The 20,000-nt window shown below is 41.2% G+C and overlaps 2 protein-coding genes across 7 annotated transcripts in view; both read right to left on the bottom strand.

The window, feature by feature from the left end:
- Positions 1 to 12,340, bottom strand: part of inpp5f (inositol polyphosphate-5-phosphatase F) — a 20,449-nt gene extending 8,109 nt beyond the window's left edge. Inside the window, exons 1-22 of one of the 6 annotated variants that reach the window (XM_034898666.1) lie at positions 12,109 to 12,339; positions 11,840 to 11,943; positions 9,817 to 9,897; positions 9,159 to 9,295; positions 8,772 to 8,807; positions 8,274 to 8,402; positions 7,921 to 8,106; positions 7,749 to 7,805; positions 7,247 to 7,445; positions 6,836 to 7,015; positions 6,530 to 6,597; positions 6,071 to 6,195; positions 5,882 to 5,959; positions 5,524 to 5,644; positions 4,643 to 4,771; positions 3,945 to 4,062; positions 3,656 to 3,848; positions 3,486 to 3,557; positions 3,309 to 3,382; positions 3,011 to 3,139; positions 2,834 to 2,921; positions 1 to 2,667 (exon numbers count right to left, since the gene is read on the bottom strand). The exon at positions 1 to 2,667 is cut by the window's left edge and continues 1,084 nt beyond it. In XM_034898666.1, coding sequence (XP_034754557.1) covers positions 1,515 to 2,667; positions 2,834 to 2,921; positions 3,011 to 3,139; positions 3,309 to 3,382; positions 3,486 to 3,557; positions 3,656 to 3,848; positions 3,945 to 4,062; positions 4,643 to 4,771; positions 5,524 to 5,644; positions 5,882 to 5,959; positions 6,071 to 6,195; positions 6,530 to 6,597; positions 6,836 to 7,015; positions 7,247 to 7,445; positions 7,749 to 7,805; positions 7,921 to 8,106; positions 8,274 to 8,402; positions 8,772 to 8,807; positions 9,159 to 9,295; positions 9,817 to 9,897; positions 11,840 to 11,936 — 3,450 coding nt within the window. In that variant the 5' untranslated portion in view covers positions 11,937 to 11,943; positions 12,109 to 12,339 and the 3' untranslated portion in view covers positions 1 to 1,514. Of the gene's footprint in view, positions 2,668 to 2,833; positions 2,922 to 3,010; positions 3,140 to 3,308; positions 3,383 to 3,485; positions 3,558 to 3,655; positions 3,849 to 3,944; positions 4,063 to 4,642; positions 4,772 to 5,523; positions 5,645 to 5,881; positions 5,960 to 6,070; positions 6,196 to 6,529; positions 6,598 to 6,835; positions 7,016 to 7,246; positions 7,446 to 7,748; positions 7,806 to 7,920; positions 8,107 to 8,273; positions 8,403 to 8,771; positions 8,808 to 9,158; positions 9,296 to 9,816; positions 9,898 to 11,839 lie in introns of all 6 variants that reach the window. The other 5 variants (XR_004660189.1, XM_034898665.1, XM_034898667.1 and 2 more) reach the window with 5 other exon arrangements.
- Positions 12,341 to 12,962: 622 nt separating this feature from the next.
- bag3 (BCL2 associated athanogene 3) lies at positions 12,963 to 18,301 on the bottom strand. The gene is made up of 4 exons (XM_034898674.1): positions 18,041 to 18,301; positions 15,418 to 15,738; positions 14,969 to 15,319; positions 12,963 to 14,871 (listed from the first exon to the last, which is right to left on the bottom strand). Exons 1-4 carry the CDS (start codon positions 18,209 to 18,211, stop codon positions 14,077 to 14,079), a joined length of 1,638 nt encoding a protein of 545 aa, XP_034754565.1. The 5' UTR covers positions 18,212 to 18,301; the 3' UTR covers positions 12,963 to 14,076.
- Between the last annotated feature and the right edge of the window lie 1,699 nt (positions 18,302 to 20,000).

The raw sequence follows: 20,000 nt of genomic DNA, 5'->3' as shown, positions 1-20,000 counted from the left end.
CTATGGAGAATGTTATGTGCCAGTGGATGAAATATCCAGAGATAAACCTTGATGACATACAGTAACATGATCTTTTATACAATACACCAAATGTAACATGTAAGAATGGACTTAAAAAGGTAGATTTTGCCATAAATACCTGATATACATAATCCCACTTCAATTCCCTGTTAAGGCAAATATGCTTTTAGTTTGGGGAGTGCATAAAACGTCAGTGGTTCTAATAATTGGATGGGTGCAATTGCATATATTCCTACTATATGCTACTCTCTTGTCTTTGTCAAACATGCAACGTCAATGTACAACGCTGGCCGAGTACCCTCGTTGTTTACTAGTACAACCATTAGCAGAATAATTATTTCATTACATTTTACCTATCAAAAACCACTCCAACTCCAAGTTTTCTGGGTATTCGTGGTTATCAATGACAGTACTGGGAGTTCTTTTGAAAATATAATGCTCATACCTCTTTGAGATCCCACCCTACCATCTATACAAAAAGCTTAAGGGAAGGCTCTACTCAGGGAACAGATAACCACACGATACTCACTGTACATATCAACAACCAGGATACTCTTACTAATGTCTTGTGTAGTCATTATTTCTATAACGGTATATGTTCTAAGTTACACTTGACAACATTAATATTACATAGGGTAACTACGTACAGGATGTTGTCTGGCTAGTTTCTGAAAGCTGTACAAAGGTAATAGTTAACACAGAATGGTCCTTTGGGAATCAAAAAAGATATTTGGTCGGATTCTACAACTGTTACAAATTGAAGGTTATTACGTGGTCTATATCTCAAAAGGTGACCTCTACATACATGATGACGTACAGTACATGATAAAGTCAGACTGGCCTTTTAACATACAGCTAACGTTTATCGGCCGTGTCAAAATCAGCTACCATTAACCTCACATGCAAGCACTGTGGGTATAATAACCATTCAGACTATGGATAGTGACATTGTTTACATGCACAAAAATACTTTGCATACCACTCTGTAAGTACATGTACAGCACATGAGTTTAAAACATCTTAAAAAAACAAACATATCTTCTTCCATCTTGTTTCTGGTCTCTTAAGGTAGTCGTAATGTGAATATCTTTGAAATTTGATAAGAAAACTTCTACTACGGTACCACTTTTTCTGCAGTATTTTAGGATAAGAATGTACGCTCAAATTAATCAGAAGTTCAACAATATAAAATTGGACACAGTATAACATAATTGCTTATTCAACACTTAGCTCAAATAACTGGACAATCAGTGATCTCCTAAGAGTCCATAATAATGTGCATGTAAACATGGTCACTGTCATGTTGGGCTTAAGTACTGTCCCTAAATTCTGTAAAAGAGTCATAATTAACACGGGCAAGTTTAACTTAAGGGCAGATTTAAGAGTGCAGTTCTTGGCCGAGTAGTGACGCTATGTGCAAGCTTTTGCTACTGCTACCATACAGGAAGTTTTAACACGACGAACGACTACAAAATCCTGCTACAAGGAAAGCACTAGATCTGAATGATCCTGGTCTGGCACTGTGTAAACATTGCCTTCAGCTCACTGTCTTGAGCTTCAGTGACAGTGTCTGGCTCTGGGCTCTTCTGTACCTTTGCCACAGCAAAGTTGATGCCCTGGGTGAGTCCCGCCTGGGTGAGGCTGGCCACCTGGACCATGGAGCTCTTGATCTTGGCGAAGGGGGACACCACTCGGCTGCCGTTGCTGTCAGCAGGTGAAGGGCCGAGGCTGCCCTCCATCTGTGAACAAAGGCTCCTCTGAGAGCCTCCGGAGGCCGCAGAGCTGAGCTTTTGGACAGCGAGGAGGTTGGAACTGGAGGTAGTGGAGTCGACGTCTAGCTGGGATGGCCTGGGGAGCTGGGGCTCCTCCGGCTTATGCTGCGGCTCAGAGCTTGGCCGCTTGTCTGGGTCTGCAAGGGTCTTATTCTGCACAGGAACCACAGGGTTGAGTGGGGGCAGCTGCTCTCCAAACACCTCAACAGGTTTGGTTTGTGCATCCTGGACAAACTGCTGGCAGTAGGCATCAATGGGCGTACCAAAGTCAATCAGAATGGCTTCTTCAGCCACCGAGGCGGCCCCTGAGGATTTGTCATCACTGTCTTGAGAGGTTCTTTCCTGCTTCTCATCACAGCCAGTGACCCGGATAATAGAGGGGATATTCAGCTCCACACTGCCAATAGACTGAGAGCGACTGCCCAGCCGTGGGTTTGATGCTACAATGCCGCAGCTGGGCAGCACATAGTCCACGTTTTCTAAAGAACCAGAACACGGGTGGTCTGGGTCAGAATTGTAGGAGTCAGAGTCATCTGACATTTCAGAATGCCCTTCACCGATATTTTTTCGGGCTACTGTGCCAGGGTTGCTATCTGAGGTTTCCAAGCTGCTGTCTGACTTCCACAGGTTGACATGCATAGTTGGCTTTAGGAAATTGACTTTTACATCAGGCTTAGAGAAGTTTCCCAGTTTCCCAAGGGGCTTGAAGGGGCCAATGTTTACATTCGTCTTGGTCTGTTTAACTTTCTGATTAAGAGAGGAGAACTTGTTGAGAAGGAAACTTTTGCCCTGAGCTAGACCAGAGCTACCCTGGACATGGTCAGCAGGTTTGTTCTGGATGCCCATTATATCCTCATGAGGCCTACTCTGCCGCCTGGAACACAGATACAGACAACGTAAGTACATGGCCCAAAGCTCTGGTCATTGGTGAGAAGTTGAAAATGTGCTATCTTCTTCCATCTTGCTATATGTGAAAAAGAGAGTGGGAAAAAGAGAGAGAAGAATGCTAATCATCTTAATGACAATAAATTAGTACTCACCTATCCAGCTTCTTTTCAACCACAAGCAGGTCCAGCCCTGCGGCCTGCTTCATTATCCGAAGCATCTCAGCTATGCATTGTAATGTGTCTGCAACAAGTCACAATGCAAGTCTCAATCGGTATATCTAAAACGTTTCCATTTTTGCAGTTTAAACAATTTAAAGAGTTGCATCCTACCTTTTCCATCATCCTCAGGATTTCGTGTTGCTGCTCTCAGTGTGTGAAAGTATCCACTCGTCTCTTCATTCCTGTAGTGCAAACGCATACAGCAGAACTTTGGCTTCCCAAACAGAGTAGGCTCTGGACCTGCAAAAGAAAACAACTTGTAACTTCCATTTTTTTAGTTTTGAGCTTTCCTCGCATGAATCATGAGTGGAGATATTACTGAAAGGTTACTGAAAAACTGTTTTAGGAAGTGTTGGGTGAGTCAGTGAGCATACAATAAACCCTCACTTCTCCTTTAAGTTTAACGTACCGATTTCGATCTTTTCCAAACCCTCTAAATTGAGGCGCTGGTATTGGTCGACTTTGTCTGCTTCTTCATCGTAGCTAAAATAAAACAAAATAAAATAAAGTAACAGGACAACATAAGTTAACCTATAAAAACTATTTCTAAAAGACAAAAGGTTGGCAAGTTCAATGTCAGACTTACTATGCAATGTAATAGGCTTTGTCAGACAGAAGCAGCAGCACATCCACGTCTTTGTTGGTTGCATCAATGAGGCTGGTGGAAAATGAGAAAAAGGGTATCATGAAAAGAGATCTTCAGATATGTCTGAAAACTGTGTTAATAGTATAATAAAAAACACACTAGCCACTAACCTCATGTCACAATTGATGAGGGCCCAACCTCCATGAAACCTCTCATCGTCCAGCAGCAAAAGCTGCATGTAGGTCTGCAGCAGGAGGCTGACCTGCTCCTGTGCTCCCCTCTGGCTCTCTTTCTCTTCATGCTCCTTTTCCTTACTAAAGATGGAGTACAGGTCCTCTGTCACTGGCAGGCCCATCATTAGGTCTGCAGGGAGAGGCAGAGGATTCAGAAGAACAAATCAAAGGCCGGTTCTGGGACAGCGTGGGTACGAATACATATATTCAGTTTGTTTTGCTATACCAATGACTGCCTGTCTATAAGCATCCCTGAAGCGGTTCAGATAGTAGCGGTTGGCTGAGTTCACGCCATCCTTCATCACACCTGCCAGTTTCCTCTCCCCCGTCCTGGTGAAATCTCCCTAAAACAGATCATACAGTACGCATTAAATATATCTTTTGTCTTGTGACTCTCTGTGATTTCAGTCCATTTTCAAAACCAATAGGCACAGTCAGGGTTGTGTTCTGATCTGATCTACGGAAATGCTTTGTTGATTCATGAGCGTGTATCTCAACAGCTTAAATGTAAATGTGCTGTATTTATATAGCGCTTTTCCAGTCTTAACAACTGCTCAAAGCGCTTTTACATCTACAGGAAACATTCACCATTCACACACATTCATACACTGTGGCCGGGGCTGCCGTACAAGGTGCCACCTGCTCATCAGATAAACATTCACACACATTCACACTCCAATGCGCAGCACCGGGGGCAACTCGGGGTTCAGTGTCTTGCCCAAGGACTTCGACAATGACTGCAGGGGCGGGGATCAAACCACCAACCTTCAGATTGGCAGGCAACCGCTCTACCACTGAGCAATAGCCGCCCATTAAAGGATTCACTATTATCTGCATGTGTCAAAGGAAAATGGCACACTTCACTATTTGGGTTTGTTTAAGCGGAGTCAGATGTGAACGTGTGTAAAGACACAGTGATGTTACCTTGAGCGCTGCTGTGCCTGCATACTGTCTGCTGATGGTGTCTCCATTGTTGGCCCACATGATCTGATAAATCCTGTAGCATTTGAGAGGCAGAGGCTGCTCGGGAGGCATCACACCCAGTTTCTTCAGCTACAGGAAGACAGGAGACATGTTTGTGGAAACAGTACATGGAAAGCCTTTCTACCAGCTTACACTGCATCGGTGGAACAGGTCAGTATTTATTTACACATTTATTTATTTAAATTTCCACTTGAATTTGCGCATTAAATGTAATCCAAGTTGAATATGGAGGAATTACTGGATTTCTAAAAAGCTCAAAAGATTTGTGGTGGCAAAATATGGTTGTTGATATGGTTGTGCATGGTCTGCCATCAGTGTGTGATCAGATGAGCAAATATATTCAGATGTCAGTAATCTGCCCAAAAAGCTAACGTGGGATTCATGTTGTCAAGTGAATCTGGAAAATTGTGATTACACCTTTTGTAAACCACTTCGCAATCCCAGTATTCCATAACAGTCATGGAAAATATGTCAATGATAATGTTTATTATTAACACTGCGTTTGTTGTATTAATTAACAGCAAGTTGTTAAATGTGCATTTTACCTGAAAACCTATTAAAAAAAAACTAAAATAATATTTGAAATCGCTATTCCTTACATATTAGGAGAATAAAGTTTGAGTTTACACCCACTAAGGATTCTGAGCAGTGAGTTTTATTTAGCTGGACACAAGTTTCAGAAGGAAGTGTGTAACTTTCAGTCTAAAACATCACTGATACAGGAAATAGTCAATTCAGACCTACACAATAAAATGTGTTATGTGCTGTGAGAAATGGATGTTCATCGGTGTGTCTGGGTCCACACAAGGAACAGCTCTCACCTGTTGTTCCATCACCACCCGAGCAATAGCCGCCTGGACCACGTTGGTCCTGTCGAGGCAGTCCATACAGTTGACTCTAAAGATACCCTCCTGCTTGCAGATCACTCCGGCCTGATCCACCCTGACAGATCCAGATACATTGAAAACAGGATGCATTCATAGAATTACAAAATTTGACCCAATAACAAACAGGATTACTAGCACTTACTGCACTAATACCCTATGAGTGGTTCATTGTTGTTTTATATAAAAAATAAATAAATAAAAAATAATAAAATCATGCCTCCAATGAATATAAGCAAAAGTTCACGTTATCAGCATTTCCTTGTCCATTACTTAATACTGAGATAAAACTTACCAGGCCCACTTCATGTCAGTGATGAGGTCAGAGATCGCATCTGTCAGTACTTGCACATTTTCAAACTTCATACCTCGGCTGAGAAACAGGATATAAGAAGCATAAAGGGGAAGGAACTGCAACGTGGTATAAAATAGGATGACTACAGTTATGAACAAGTGCCACAGCTGAGGCAAGGGTTTCTCTTACCAATGCTCATGAAAGTCAAATGAAACATATGTGAGGTTTGGGTTGTTGTAAAGCAGGACTTGCTTCAGATATGCGTCCCCAATTATCTTCTCCCGTCCACTTTGATCCACTAAGTTAATGATGACCTGAAAAAGACAGGTCAAAAAGAGTGTGGCTATTTAGCCTGGAGTATAAAAATGCATGGCCCTTGAAGCCTTTCCTGCGGAAACACACCGACATGCTAAATGTTAACAAAATTAGCACTTTTAGCTTGCTCAGTGTGGTGATGATAACAAAATATGTCACCAATTCTAATCAGGATGCCCTGACATTAAGCACATGGTAGTTCACAGGATATGCACCCACAGGTGCAAGAATAATCAATTGTGATCAATTAAAAAGAAATCCTAACACTAATGCACGCAAGTAGGCAACAATTAAGCAGATACCCAAGCATGCACTACTGCCAAGTAAACCCACCTGCATCTTGTAGAGTTTAAGCTGTTCTTCAAAGTGAGCAGAAAAGTAAGACATGGTCTCCTTCTCTCCTGAAACAGAACAATATGCAGACAAATTATTTCCACACAATGAGTCTGGCTAGACACAAAGAGATCTAGTTTGCAGACTTTACTGGAAGATAACTATATTGGGTTGGTATGTAAGACGTAGCTCAAATACACTGGACAGATGAGTGAGACCCGAAGGGAACAGCCCACTATACCTAAACAAAGCCTCTGAGAGACCCTTTTTAAAAGACTGGATGCAAGATAATGTAGTTCTGCTGACCTTTCTCTAAGCGTGGCCGGGGATTGTAGCGGTACCCTGCCTGGCTCCAGAAGACAGGCACGGAGCCACGAGTCTGCACAAAGGACAGAGTGTGGCTGTGCACGTGGATTAACTGTTCTGTCTCCACATAGTTAGCCACATGGCCATCAGTATCCACTCCTCTGCGTTTGTACCGCATCCCTTTGGGCAAGGAGAATGTATGAGCACTATTCTGATTATTTATAACACAGATCATGCTGCACTTGAAGTGAATACAAACTCAGTTGTCTGCTGAGTTATTCAAAGCATATTGTGAAATAAGCCATACTCTGATGTGGGAATAAGCAGTCCCAACTACACAGCATAACCCATATATTTGGAAAGAATCAGAGTTCAGGCATGAGGCCGGGCTGGCAGTAACCGTAGCTCTACCTGCGCGGTGGCGACTGCGCCTGGAGATTAGGGCCACGGTAAAGCGGGGGTGGATATCATCAACACAGGTGACCTCCTGTGGTGGCGTTTCAGGGCTGCTCCTCTCTTCGTCGAATGTCTCATTGTAGTTCACCACCAGTTCCTCCACCTGTACAAAGCCCTGGATGATTGGGATCACCCAGAAGTCCACCTCTGGCACCTGGAGTATTCAAAAAAATTAAAAATAACATCAGGACAAGATTAAAACCCTCTTTGTCAGGTTGATAAGCAAGCCCTTTGCATCCAGCAAGTATTACAAGCAGATCCTTTTGCATAACTCCAAGCCTTTCTATTCACTGGATATTTTCATACTTTTCTGATAAAGTACTGGTAATTATACGCACATACAACTGCCACGTTTTCACACCAGGGCCAGCTGCATTCTCTTAGCAAAAAATCAACAAAAAAATAAGAGAAACAAACCATAACTGGGCCTCTTAATATATCTTTGTTGATAAATTACCTTAAGGTCAATAAGGTCCTGGATCATGTGTTTATTCCAGAAGAAGCGGTCGTCCACCTTTCACAAAGAATAACAATTACTGTCAATCAGATGTAGAGCTTTTAATGTAAGAATATGTAAAATGAATAAGGCATCAAGCTCAACGAGTTGTGTAATATGTTTCTCTCCACACCTGTTTCCATAGGGGTAAGCTGGACCTATCCGAGTCTCCCTGGCGCTGCACACTGTTTGTCAGGTCGTAGGTCATGCTGTAGTAGAAGGAATCAGAGTCCATGAATACCTTGTACAGCTCATCCAGCAGCCGCCTCTCCAGACGTTCTTTCTCTTTATTTTCCTTGACCTGGAAGGCAGGGGAATACTGGATTGGGTGTTTGGATAGAAAAGAGCGATAAGTTGAAAAAGGAAAAGAAAGCTAAATCCTAGAACTTCAAAGCTTTTAAAAGCGTGAAAGACAGGTAAAGTAGTATATCCATTTGAAGAATACATATTTGAATACATATTTATAAGCGGGCAAAAAGCAGACACCTTTTTCTTGATGGGCACAGCAACATTAGATTTGATCTGGCTGAAGGTCTTCATCAAGAACTTTGATTCGTCAGGAGACTGGGCCAGTTTGTCTGGTCTGTCGATTCCAAAGTGATGCTTCTTGCAAAGCTGAAAAAGAGGATTCTCTATCAAATGTCTGCAATTAAATGCACATGGTAGATATATTTAGAAAGGTAAAGAAATGGTCATTTGCTGAGGATATAATAACTGAATTTGGTCCCACCTTTCATTTCTTAAAACAAATAAAAGTCCATAACTACCCACAAACAGACAATATAGTACTCTTCATAGCTCTCATTGTTCTAATCAAACGCAGTAAACAATCTAACTACACTGATTTATAGGAATTCTAGGCACAGGGGTGGATTTTTCCAGAGGAGGGGGATGGGTCATTCTGCAGTACAAGGACTGTCTACAATGGGAAGCTAGTCTTAAAAGCCTATCCAGGACCGATCATCCTCCTCCATGTTTACTCACTTGAAAATATTCTGTCTCACCATCCATGAAGCTCCCCTGAAAGACTGAAATCTCAGTAATATTTGACATCCTTTGCGATCTACCACAGTGACAATAAGTGTGCATTTACTTTATGTGTATGGATGAATATAAAAACTATACTATGTATATATATACTATATGTATCAAATTAAATAAAGCACTGTCAGCTGATCAGAGAATAATCATAAAGTGTCAAATATGTACAGGGTATTCTTGGGTATATGTTTTTAAAAAAAACTTAAATACAATTTAGGACTCTAACAAGCACTGTTATAATGATTTCAGCGGGGGGGGTGAGTGCAATAATCAAAACACAAGTACATGAACACTGCTTCTCATGTCTCATTACAGTATTATTGTACACACCTCCAGCTCAAGCTCCTGAGGCTCTTCGTCAGACAGGGGAATGACGGCTATCTTGGTGATCTTGTAGACTTTGTGGTTGCCTGGTAAATTGCCCACCAGTGCTTTCTGGCGTATTAAAACGAGGCCCAGAGGAAGGTCTGCCAAGAGAAGAAAGAAGGGGGAGTTGCGTCATGGGTGCAGAATTCCTCACATTCTGAAAGGTGTGAAGGAAGCAGCTGCACACCAGCCATTAACTGCAGATTTTTAATAAGGTAACACAAGGCATCTGGTAAATAAATATCCAAACCATGTTAATCCATCTGAATTACTGAAATAACTGTTCATTTCTTTTCTTGTAAAGGCTGGGTATAAATGTTCCTACTCCATACCATTCCCACCCTGAGGCCCACTGAGACAAACCATCAACAAAATCATTTTTATCACCAATTGAATCATCACCATCAGCTCACTCCTCTTCATAACTAATCAAATTCCCAAGTACTTTAACACGTTTCTTCACACCTTTCCTTGTGAGTAAGAATCATGCAAAGCCCTGGATGATTTGGTAACGTAAGCATCCACGCACACATGCAAGAAATTCTGGGTTCAATGTGTGTGCCTTGTGCACAAGCAACGAAAAACAACAACAGCTTAAGCTAAAATGTTATGTTCCACTTACCTGTGTGAAGCTGTATCTTTCCAATGATACCGTCTACCACACCCAAACACACTGGATTCCAAGCTAACAACAGGTCTGTTGCTGAAACAAAAACATGAAGATGAAACATCAGCATGGCAGTGTAGCAAAACAGCTCAGCTAGATATGCTTGAGGCCAGATACAGTAAGCAGCTAGGGTCAAAATATCAGCTACATACAAGTCCAGGGCCATGGAGGCCACTTTGTTTATCGAGGCCTTGAGTTATCTCTAGAAAGACTTGTGCATGGGTACCGTCTCTGTCAGAGTTCTTGAACGACTCACTTTAGCTGTTGGTTTTTCTGCTCCTTGCCATCTAACCAGTCAAAAACATTTTGTGTACACAAACAATGTTCTCAATGCTTGAGTTCATGTGTACTGGTGATACTTTGAGAAAAGTTTCAGTGTTTGTAGTGTTTTAAAAATAAAGATTTTGATGCAATCATAGAAGGGCCCCTAGCACTCTCATTCAAAAGGCTATTTCACTCAACAAAAAAAAATACGATGAATTTTGAAAGTGGAGCTTCCATCCTAATAATGCTTTTAAATGAAAGTTTGACTTGGGTACATTCACAAAAAGTCCCTTGGTTGCATTTTGGCGTGAGTTACGCTGTAAGTACCTTAAAACAGTTGTGGTTGGTTTCCTGTTACCACGCTAAAACTTGTTTTTAATACCTTGAACCTAAACCTGTATAAATCACGAGTAATCATGACCTTAAAACTGTCTAGTGCCATTGTATTGAAGAGAGTGTAATTTGATTGAAGAAAAAAACTAAACTGTCTCCTGTAACTCACATTTTCAAACACCAGGCCAAGTTTGAAGTCAGTTTTGGTAATGCACAAACTCAGTGACTAAAAAGAAAAACTGGATTGCTTAGCATCGGTGAGGGATCAAACATCATAGGGGAGGAAATTGGAAAAGTGTGAGGGGTGTGGCTAAATAGGGAGAAAATCAAGTCTAGGCAGCCTCAGACAATGACTCTTCCTGTTACTTCTCACCAGCCAACCATTTCATGTACAGGCCAGAGAACTGTGAGGGCCAACGGGAAAAGTCATGCAGAAGACAAAATTACAAAAATTATGAAATAAATGATACCACAACTTCACGCAGAATATCATGGAAATACTTCACAGTGTGCTTGAGAGTGGAGTAGAAACCCAGTGAGGAGTGGAAACCTTTTTCCCCCCCAATTAAATAATGAAACAGTAGTGCAACTAAAAACCTGTTCAGGATGGCTGGACAGCCATACAACTACAACCGACACAGAGGATAACACACACTGCCTTCAGGCGGCTCTAATGAAACTTCTCTTTTAGTTCAGCAGTTCTTTTACTTCAGCTGAGAATATTGAATTCCTACAGTCCACTGTATTTCATAGCAATGAAGTTGCTGAGTGTGAACCTGTATTTATTACTACATGAATACATCAGAATGGTAATATAGTTTTTTGGGGGGAAAAAACTCCCCATATTGGAATAGAACATAAGCTGTCTTCAGTCAAGCATATCTTAAGACAGCTAAAATTCTGTTATTTTTACCTCTTTTCTGTACTGTACTTTGTCTGTTTGGTCTAAAGAAGAACTGAAGAGTCTTTTGTATTAACATAAGAAGCAAAGCACGAACTTTGGAGTCAGTTTGGGGTGTTGGCACTCCCGAATTAAATGACAAAACGATGATTTCAAGATTTGAGAATGGCGCATCCAACAAATTTTCTTTGAAAGAAGAATCAACGTGTTTATGTGTGACACAGCTGAGTAATGATTACGTTAACGTTCATTTCAGAAATATGAACGAGTGACAATTACAAGTGGAGGATAAAACTAAACCGCTGAGGTGTTTTTCAGAAGCAGACAAACAAGACAAACAAGAAGTGACAAAAAGCATCAGTAGAATGTTGTTTCAGCTCCAGGCAGTCCAACAAATACATAGTAAAACAAAAACATTAAATGCCAATGTCAGGTAAATGGCCGGGGCTGCGGTACAGAGAGCTGTCATCCAGTACATACCAGGTCTGACTGTCATGGTCCCGTCTTTTCGGCTGCACCACAGAGCACGATCTCCGCTCTGGAGAATGTAGTCGTCTTTGGCTTGAAACAGCTCCATTTTGTCCCTTGACGTTACACAAAAACAGGTAACTAACTGGCCTAGTAGCCAGGTACAGGTAATTATCAACTTTTCACGCCTTGGAGGTAAACTGTAGCTAGCCGGAGAGCGACTGACTGGCTAGCCACGGTTAGCTCGCTTCCCACACTGGTAAGCTACGGCAGATAGCTACCTCGCGAGCTAGCAGCAGCAGCAGCAGCTGGATGCGTGTCGGATGTGTTTATTCGTCTTATAAGCATACTGGTAATCAAATTCCCTTTCCACTGGAGAAGCAGCCCGTCCCACGGTCATGCTGCACGGTGTAAAGGCAAATACACATCAATAAGCGACAAGATATCCCAGCAGCTGCTGCGTGCACTCGTAACGTTAACCGACAGTTTCCTGCTCTAAACAATAGCACGTGATCTGTTCCGTCATCACCGGTGTACAGGTAGTGTACATTAAAACTGTTTACGTTATTACATCACTAAATGATTGGAGTACTTATTAACTATATGGTTACTTCGTTATATATTATTATATTCGAAGATACAATATGTTGATAACTGGACTCACCATTCTGAAGAAAGTGAGAATTAAGAATGTGTGGCATTTTTTTATTTTTAATAATGTCTTTATAATTGTCTTTTTAAATGAGAAAAAAAAATGTGACTCCCCTCAGCTACAGCAAGGCTAATGTTGGATCTGGGGAGATTGGGGGATTATGTTTTTAAAAATATCAATAATTAAAACCCTATTCGGCCTATTACAGTTTGGGGTCATCTGTATGTAAAAAAACCAAAATGTACATTTTAAGTGTCCCCACCCATCCATGAATAAGGCAGCAAACATGTTCTTAGTTATGACCCAGTGGGGCCCTAAAGGGAAAAAGCATAGTGGGGCATAACTGGTCATAATCTTACCAATGAAACCCCTTTAGTAAAACTAAGCCAGACAGCTGAATACTGTCAGGGACACATCTTCAAATTCTCCTCAAGTCAAGTCTCAGACTGGCTGAATCTGTGGAAACCAAAATATTAGTCAAAATCCATGTCAAATAAAATTTATTTTCAAACATACCAACGTGATTTGCTTTCAACAATGTCTCTGTCTGCTACTCATAAACAGTGAGTAAAACTACACCACAATCCAGCATTTGTGAATGTATGTTAGGTAGTTGTCTAACATACATTTCTTTAAGAATTGGGCACTTTCTTACAGCATATTTAAGGCGTACATGCCAGTTTTGTGTTAGCGTTATTACAAATTGTGGTTGTGGTAGTTATACATTCTGACAATCTTAAACGGTGATTCCTCATTAGCACCAAGTGCTGATTGTCTGACGTCTCAAGTAAGATAAACATCTCACCTCCATTTGTCATTACACATTCATAAATGTACCAAAATACTATATAATGATATAAATACTGATATATATTCTTTTCTTCAAAATAACAAGTAAACCAATGCACATACAAACACTCAAACACATCAATCAAAACTTGTGTAACTTATATACTTCAGATGAATTGCTGCTTATCTTTCAGCACGATACATTGTAATGATGGCAAAGTGCAAAGACGGCAAAATGAGTAATGCACCAAAAAGCAGCATCTAATAAACATATGCACTGTGTTCATGTGACAAAGCAGCTCCAACATGGCCATGTAGCTATAAAGGGGAAAATGCTTTTCTGTTGACTGAGTTCTACTTTAAAGCCCCATTGTTTGCACTTGTGTACAAACTGATTTGCTGACTGGATTAAGAAAAGCTTCATACAATATTTGATCAAGACAAAAAAGGCAACCACGCGTAACATTTCTTAAGAAAATACTTCTACTTTTCTTCCATTTATTGATAAAGGCCTCTTATTCAAACTTGAATTTAACTAGAAATTGTTTGATCACCTTGATCATGACAGCTGTCTTATTATGAAGACATTGGCACAACACAGAAGGAAACACCATTGGCTTGAAAAACATGTTTGCACAGAGCTACCATCAATTATGTGCTGAATGGCAGGAAATACCAACACTGTTAATCAATGCATGCAACTTCCACAAATGCTGTAGTTAGAGGAGAAGGAGAGTTAGCTGGAACGGACTTGTTCACCATCAAATTTACAGCAGGTTAACCCTGCTACCCTGTTGATTATGAAGAATTATGATATTTCCTTTGCCAGCTCAACATTCTCCTTGGTGATCATTCTGGGCTCTCCTTTCTGTGTCAGGTTGTCTCCCTCCATCCTGGTCTCGCTGGCAGGCCTGGCTGGCTGCTCCTGCATTTGCTCCAGTTCTTCCAGTATGTTCTGAACACGACGGACTCCATCCCGTCTTGCCTGTCGTACATCAACACGACCCTCTGGGTCAACCGAGTCCAGTGCTAAAAGCTCTTTGGTCAACAGCTCCTCCAGTAACAAGTATTTCTTATCATTCTTCTTTCCATCAAAACACTTCACCTCCTGCTCCAGTTTAGCAACCCGTCCGACTATCTGCTGTACCTTAGCCAAGCCGGGGTGGACTGGACACTGAGCAGCCTGTTCAGCCTCAACCTTTACAGGCGGGACCTCTGGAGGAACAGCTGTCATGTCCTGGGCCTCAGGTTTTGGAGGTATTTGAACTGTGATATCTGCAGTATGTTGTTGTGGTTGTTCTGGTTTCTGGGGCTGCTGGAACGGTTGCTGCGACTGCTTTAACTGTTCGGGATGCTGAGGCTGTGGATATGTCTGAGGTGGTGTCTGCTGAAACTGTTGAGGTTGCTGATGTGGAGGCTGCTGGAACTGTTGAGGTTGCTGAGGTGGAGGTTGCTGGAACTGTTGAGGTTGTTGAGGCTTTTGGACGTCTGCTTCTGTGTGCAATGGCTGGGGAGCCTGCGTGTTCTCGGATTTCTGCTGAGGGCTTTGTTGTTCCTGCTCCATTTTCTGGGATGGGTCTCTTGTGAGGACATGCTGCTGAGCCTTAGAAGTTAAAGACAAGCTGTCACTATCTAGGTCAACACATACTGATGTCAACATCTTTGAGCATTGAGAAAAATCACACGGAAATAAAAATTACCTGTGGCCTTTCTCCCAGCACCTGGGTTATAATAGGTGAATGGCTTCTAATATGAGGTTGGAGGTGAATAGAAGTAGCATCGCGATGTTGAGGCAACAATGTTGGAGAAGCTCTTTCCCGGGGAGGGGGCATTGCAGCAGAGTAGCCAGGCCATTCGTCGGTTTGAAGGCGATGAAAGGGCTGCTGTTGCTCGGAGTAGGGGACGCGCTGAGAGTAGACCGATGGATTTAACTGAGCATGTGTTTGTGTTTGTCCTCCTCCACCCTCATGAATCACCGGGATGGGGATGTAACCTGCTTGAAGACCAGTGCTGCTGGGCCGTGGGGCTTGGTGATGCGGGGCAGTGTAAACCTTGAAAATATATGAAATTGAAACAGTGACAATTCAGTCTTTGGTCATTTATTTTGCATAGGAATTATAGTCTTGCAGCATGCATACTCAAATCCAACCTCTGTTGTTGGCGAAACAGGTGAGCTGGCCTTTCCAGGCTCAGTGGAGCAGCTTTCTGAATGACCGTGCAAAGGGGATCTGGGCCTGCAGTGGAGCCCCGGTGTCGGGGAAGGTGTCTGCCGGATATTCTGTGCAGTGGTTGGCTGGATGTAGGAATAACATGGATGCTGTTGCTGCCTTAGGTCTGCACCATCATGGAAGACAGGGATAGGAACATAACCTGGGCGCAGAATGGGGTGCTTCATCTCCCTCACGAAGCTTTTCTCCTGAGGGCTCGGTTCTGGTGGTATGTTAGGTCCATTTGCTGACACTTCTCTCACCTGAAACACAGCCAGTAGTATACAGATATCATTTAAAATTCTAAGTCTTAAGTAATTATATCTTTATAACAATAAATATATAAATAATCTTGCATTTATTTTTATTTTTTATTTACAAGATCCAGCAACTAAATAAAAACTACTCTAAGCACTAAGACTACCTTTAAATAAACATTTAGGTAACCTAGATGTTTGTATCTTTACATATATAATCATATGTCATGAAGTTATTCATCATCATCAGTGAGAATAACCCTTTACAGTAAACACTGCAAACTTGGTTGACATCAGGATCATTAAACCTCAGGCAATTACTAATTAATATCAAATGTTTTGCCAGGTGAATGGCTTATTTTGAGCAATTACAGTAAAAAAATAAATAAAATGCTAGAGTATTCTGCTTATAGTTAAGTAACATCACTTTCATTTAGTAAATCATATACGCATATACTGATACACCAAAAGATTTAGATTTAAATTAAGTAAATCCCAAACTCTGTACAAGTGAACCAACATACATTCAGCATCAGTTTTCTGAATATGTGCAGCTAAATGTGTTGTGCACAAAACGTATTACTGAAAAATTAATGCATACCACCAAATGTTTTTTGAGTAGTTTTGTTTTGTTTTTTTTTTAAACCTGGAGGTATTTTTAACAGGAAAGTTCCCTCAGTCTTGAGATAACTGCAAAGGTTATAGGTTAAAATGTGACATTTCTACAGGGAGATGCCAAATGTATCACCTATTTGAGTATTTCATAAATTAAATGATTGTCTGATTAACATGGACTAAGCTAATTTCCTGTTAGCTGGGAAATTAGGGTTTGTGTGCTGGGTTTGTGTGTTTTATTTGGCTCCACAATCAGAGTGACATCAGTCACCTGGCTGAATTACGCAGCTCACAATAGTTTGGCACACCCTCTAAACTAACATGTTGTTAGCACATCACCATTATGTCCTACACAGAGATAGAACTGTATTTTGCGCCGCTGTTTGACAAACTTTATGAAGAAAAACGGGTCAGTATTTGTATTATAGTTCCACACACATGAATCATGGTGAATAATTTAATTCTGTCCTTATGTCAGTCATTCTTTGACCACATTTGTTCTGGTCTAATCTTGTGAAGACATAAATAAATAAACATAAATAACACCATTTGTATGCATACAACCCTGATACTCATACTGAAAGCATGTCCTTGTGGACCTAATAATGCTGGAAAATAACCACAGGAAAAAATTCAAACGCATAATATCTCCCTAAATACAACATTGGCACTTTCAACATGCTCCTGGGTGTTAGCCAATGAGACCAATCAGGAATAATATCAATTTCCATTAGCCAAGGTAGAAAAAGTACTATTTGTTGTTGTTCTCAAAGTGTACCAAGTGAGTGACTAGACACCTGCCAACAGCTATGGAGCAACAGGTCTGGTATTTCAGCACTCTGTCAATTATTTATCTGAAAAGTGATTAAAGCTCTACATCCAGCCACTAACAACAAATACTTAAGCCAACAGAACAAAAACTGCATTTATATGTAAGCCAGTAGCATTTTTGCTCTAAGACCAAAGTTATGAAGAATCTGTGGACGACCCTTTGCCCTCTGCCATTTCAGTATGGGACACTGCCAGGCAGCACCGGAGCACCAATTTGATCCCCTGACAGCTGTGTCTTTCTAGCAGATTCTTCGGGACACTAACTTTGGACAACAGTGTCTATCCCTGAGACGAACGATTACCAACTGGCAGCCAGTGAGTTTAACTTCAGCCCACGGGTTTTCTCTGCAGACATGTATGTTTCCACAACATGTATTTAACACAGCTGAAAATGAACATGATACTGAAGACCAGTGCTGCTGAATACTGTCATACAGTTATACTCCACAGGCCAAAGTGAACTGGACCTGCCTCAATCCTTGTAAGGGAAAAAGTTCAATATGAGCTGGACACCGCAGTTTTTCCCACCCTGAAAGAAACGTTTTTAAAATACTGGAAGCTCATCATGGATGGCCTTTACATGCTGCACGGTGAGTCATCGAATAATAATAGTGTTAGCTAGATCATGGGAACATAACGGGGTTGATCACCCTTTATAATAGGCTTATGAGCTGTCTGTGAGGGGGAGGTAACGGTGCCAAACAAGGCCTACAGTCAACAAGATTAATATAACAGTGATGTAGCACCCCGCTTTTATTTAGCAGCGTACCAAACCACAACACTATAACCGACGAAGCTCGAGACTAAAACAATACTCGTTAACATTGACAAACCAACTTTATGCCGCGGCTCTTTTAGCTACCTTTTTCGTGTCGTGTCGCGGGTCATTCCAGGTTGTCGTGCGGTTATTGTGGTCCACAAAGAAGGGCCATCCCGTCTGAGGGTCAATTTTTACTTCCCAACCGAGGGGAAGAGGCTCGTTGTCATTGTTGGCCATTATCACTATCGGAGACTGCGTCTTCATGCCGTTCATGTTGCTGGCGGTTCAGTAGTACTGAAACATTTTATACTGGCGACGGACGCTTTAAAGATTCCTTGAAGTGACGTGGAAAAGTGGGCTGGAAGTTTCTCGAAATAGCCGGGTTAAGGTTGGGGGCGGACAGCGCTGAATCCTGTGGCATGGGTTATCAAACCGGTTATGTCGCAAACCCCCCCCCCCCCCCCCCAACATAGACACAAAGTAAACCTCTGACCTGCGTTAAATGTGTACATTTTTTTTAATTATTATTTTCAGGGACAATGCAATGGAGTATTATCTATAAATGGGCCGGTGTTAGCTAAAATCAGAATCCGATTTATTGCCAACAGGTTGTCACTAACACATGGTTTTCACATTGTCTAAAAGGAATTTGCTTTAGTTCAGTAGTTGCTTTATTGGTAGACAGGCACACACATAAAAACAGGAAGTTAATATAAAACAATGTTTTAATTTCATTTTCACTTATTAGGATATGTTAAGCAGACAATCAGTAGGCATACAGTTAAATCATGACAACATACATGCACATTAAGGAAGACATATAGCACAAGCAGACAGTCAGCACAGACCGTGACCTGACTGCGGTCAAGCCAGCCACGGACCCCAGCTTGACAACAACTTTTTGTGTGTTAGACAAGGGAATCCCAAGTTTTCTTATAACAAAGAATTCCCCAAATAGATGTACTCAGACTCCCACATGATAAATCTTAGTCTGGGTTTTCTAGAATTTGGAACACTATTACCTAACTGCGGGGTGTAATGTGGGCACAGTGACACCTTTAATGACAGATCTTCCTTAATCACAGGACTACTCTAATTCTGCCTCATAAGGGAAATTCTACTAAATGTCATGTAACTCACATCACTTGGCTGGAGACTGTCTGAAATCACTACATGGATTTTGAGAGACGCAGAGATTGCAGTTGAAGATGACTGCTGTGTTTTTTTTACACCTGAAGGTAGCAGATTGTCAATAACAAAACCTGCATTACAGCGTTTGGAGCCAATTCCTGTAAGTGGGTGTTTGTAGGCCTATGTGTTAATAGGATAGACATTCTCGTTCAAAATAGCTTCCATACGGGAGTTTGTTAATAAGTCAGATCCATAAACATTTTTCAATAGAAATATTATAGGGATTTGTCTTTATTCTATTGTAGGTGATAAAAATGAAACATAAGTAGCCAGATTATAGCAGTAAGTGTAGCCCCTCTCTTGAATCCCACATTTTTGATTTTGATTTTCTTGGTTGGAGTTTACAGTTTTAGTAAGCCCTACATGGTTCATTTGTATGTGCCACAATAATTGATGCCTTTAGTCAGTGGACTCATTAATACAGTGATAAATCACATTCTTTATTTAGTGATGATGTTGATGTTTCCAGAATATCTCATGACATGTTTCCAGAATATTTGCATGCTAGAACAAAGGGACATCTGTGACTTTTGCAACCCTATCAACCAGAATTGAATGTATCTGGTAACCTATGGAGCTAGAACAGTGACAGAAACCTGTGGTATTGAAAATAAACTAATTAAAAATGGCATTGAAACAACAAATATTGGCATTGAAAACTGGTGAACTGAAGTATAAAACACAAACATCAAAAAGTAATAAAGGTGCGGTCTCTCGCCAGTAGCCTCTGTAAGTTACCCGTAGGTAGGCATAGGGAGGAGGAGCCTGAGGGGAGTAATAAAGGAGGCGTGGCGGTTTAGTGTTAACTTTTAATGTAGTTTGTTAGTGAATGCGTCCAGCCTTTTAGTGAGTGTGTGACTTGCCTAGAAAC

Source organism: Etheostoma cragini, chromosome 17, assembly GCF_013103735.1.
Source record: "Etheostoma cragini isolate CJK2018 chromosome 17, CSU_Ecrag_1.0, whole genome shotgun sequence".
In the NCBI taxonomy this organism is placed as follows: domain Eukaryota; kingdom Metazoa; phylum Chordata; class Actinopteri; order Perciformes; family Percidae; genus Etheostoma; species Etheostoma cragini.
Note: the sequence above shows the minus strand (reverse complement) of the source record. Positions and strands in the feature narration are given on the sequence as shown.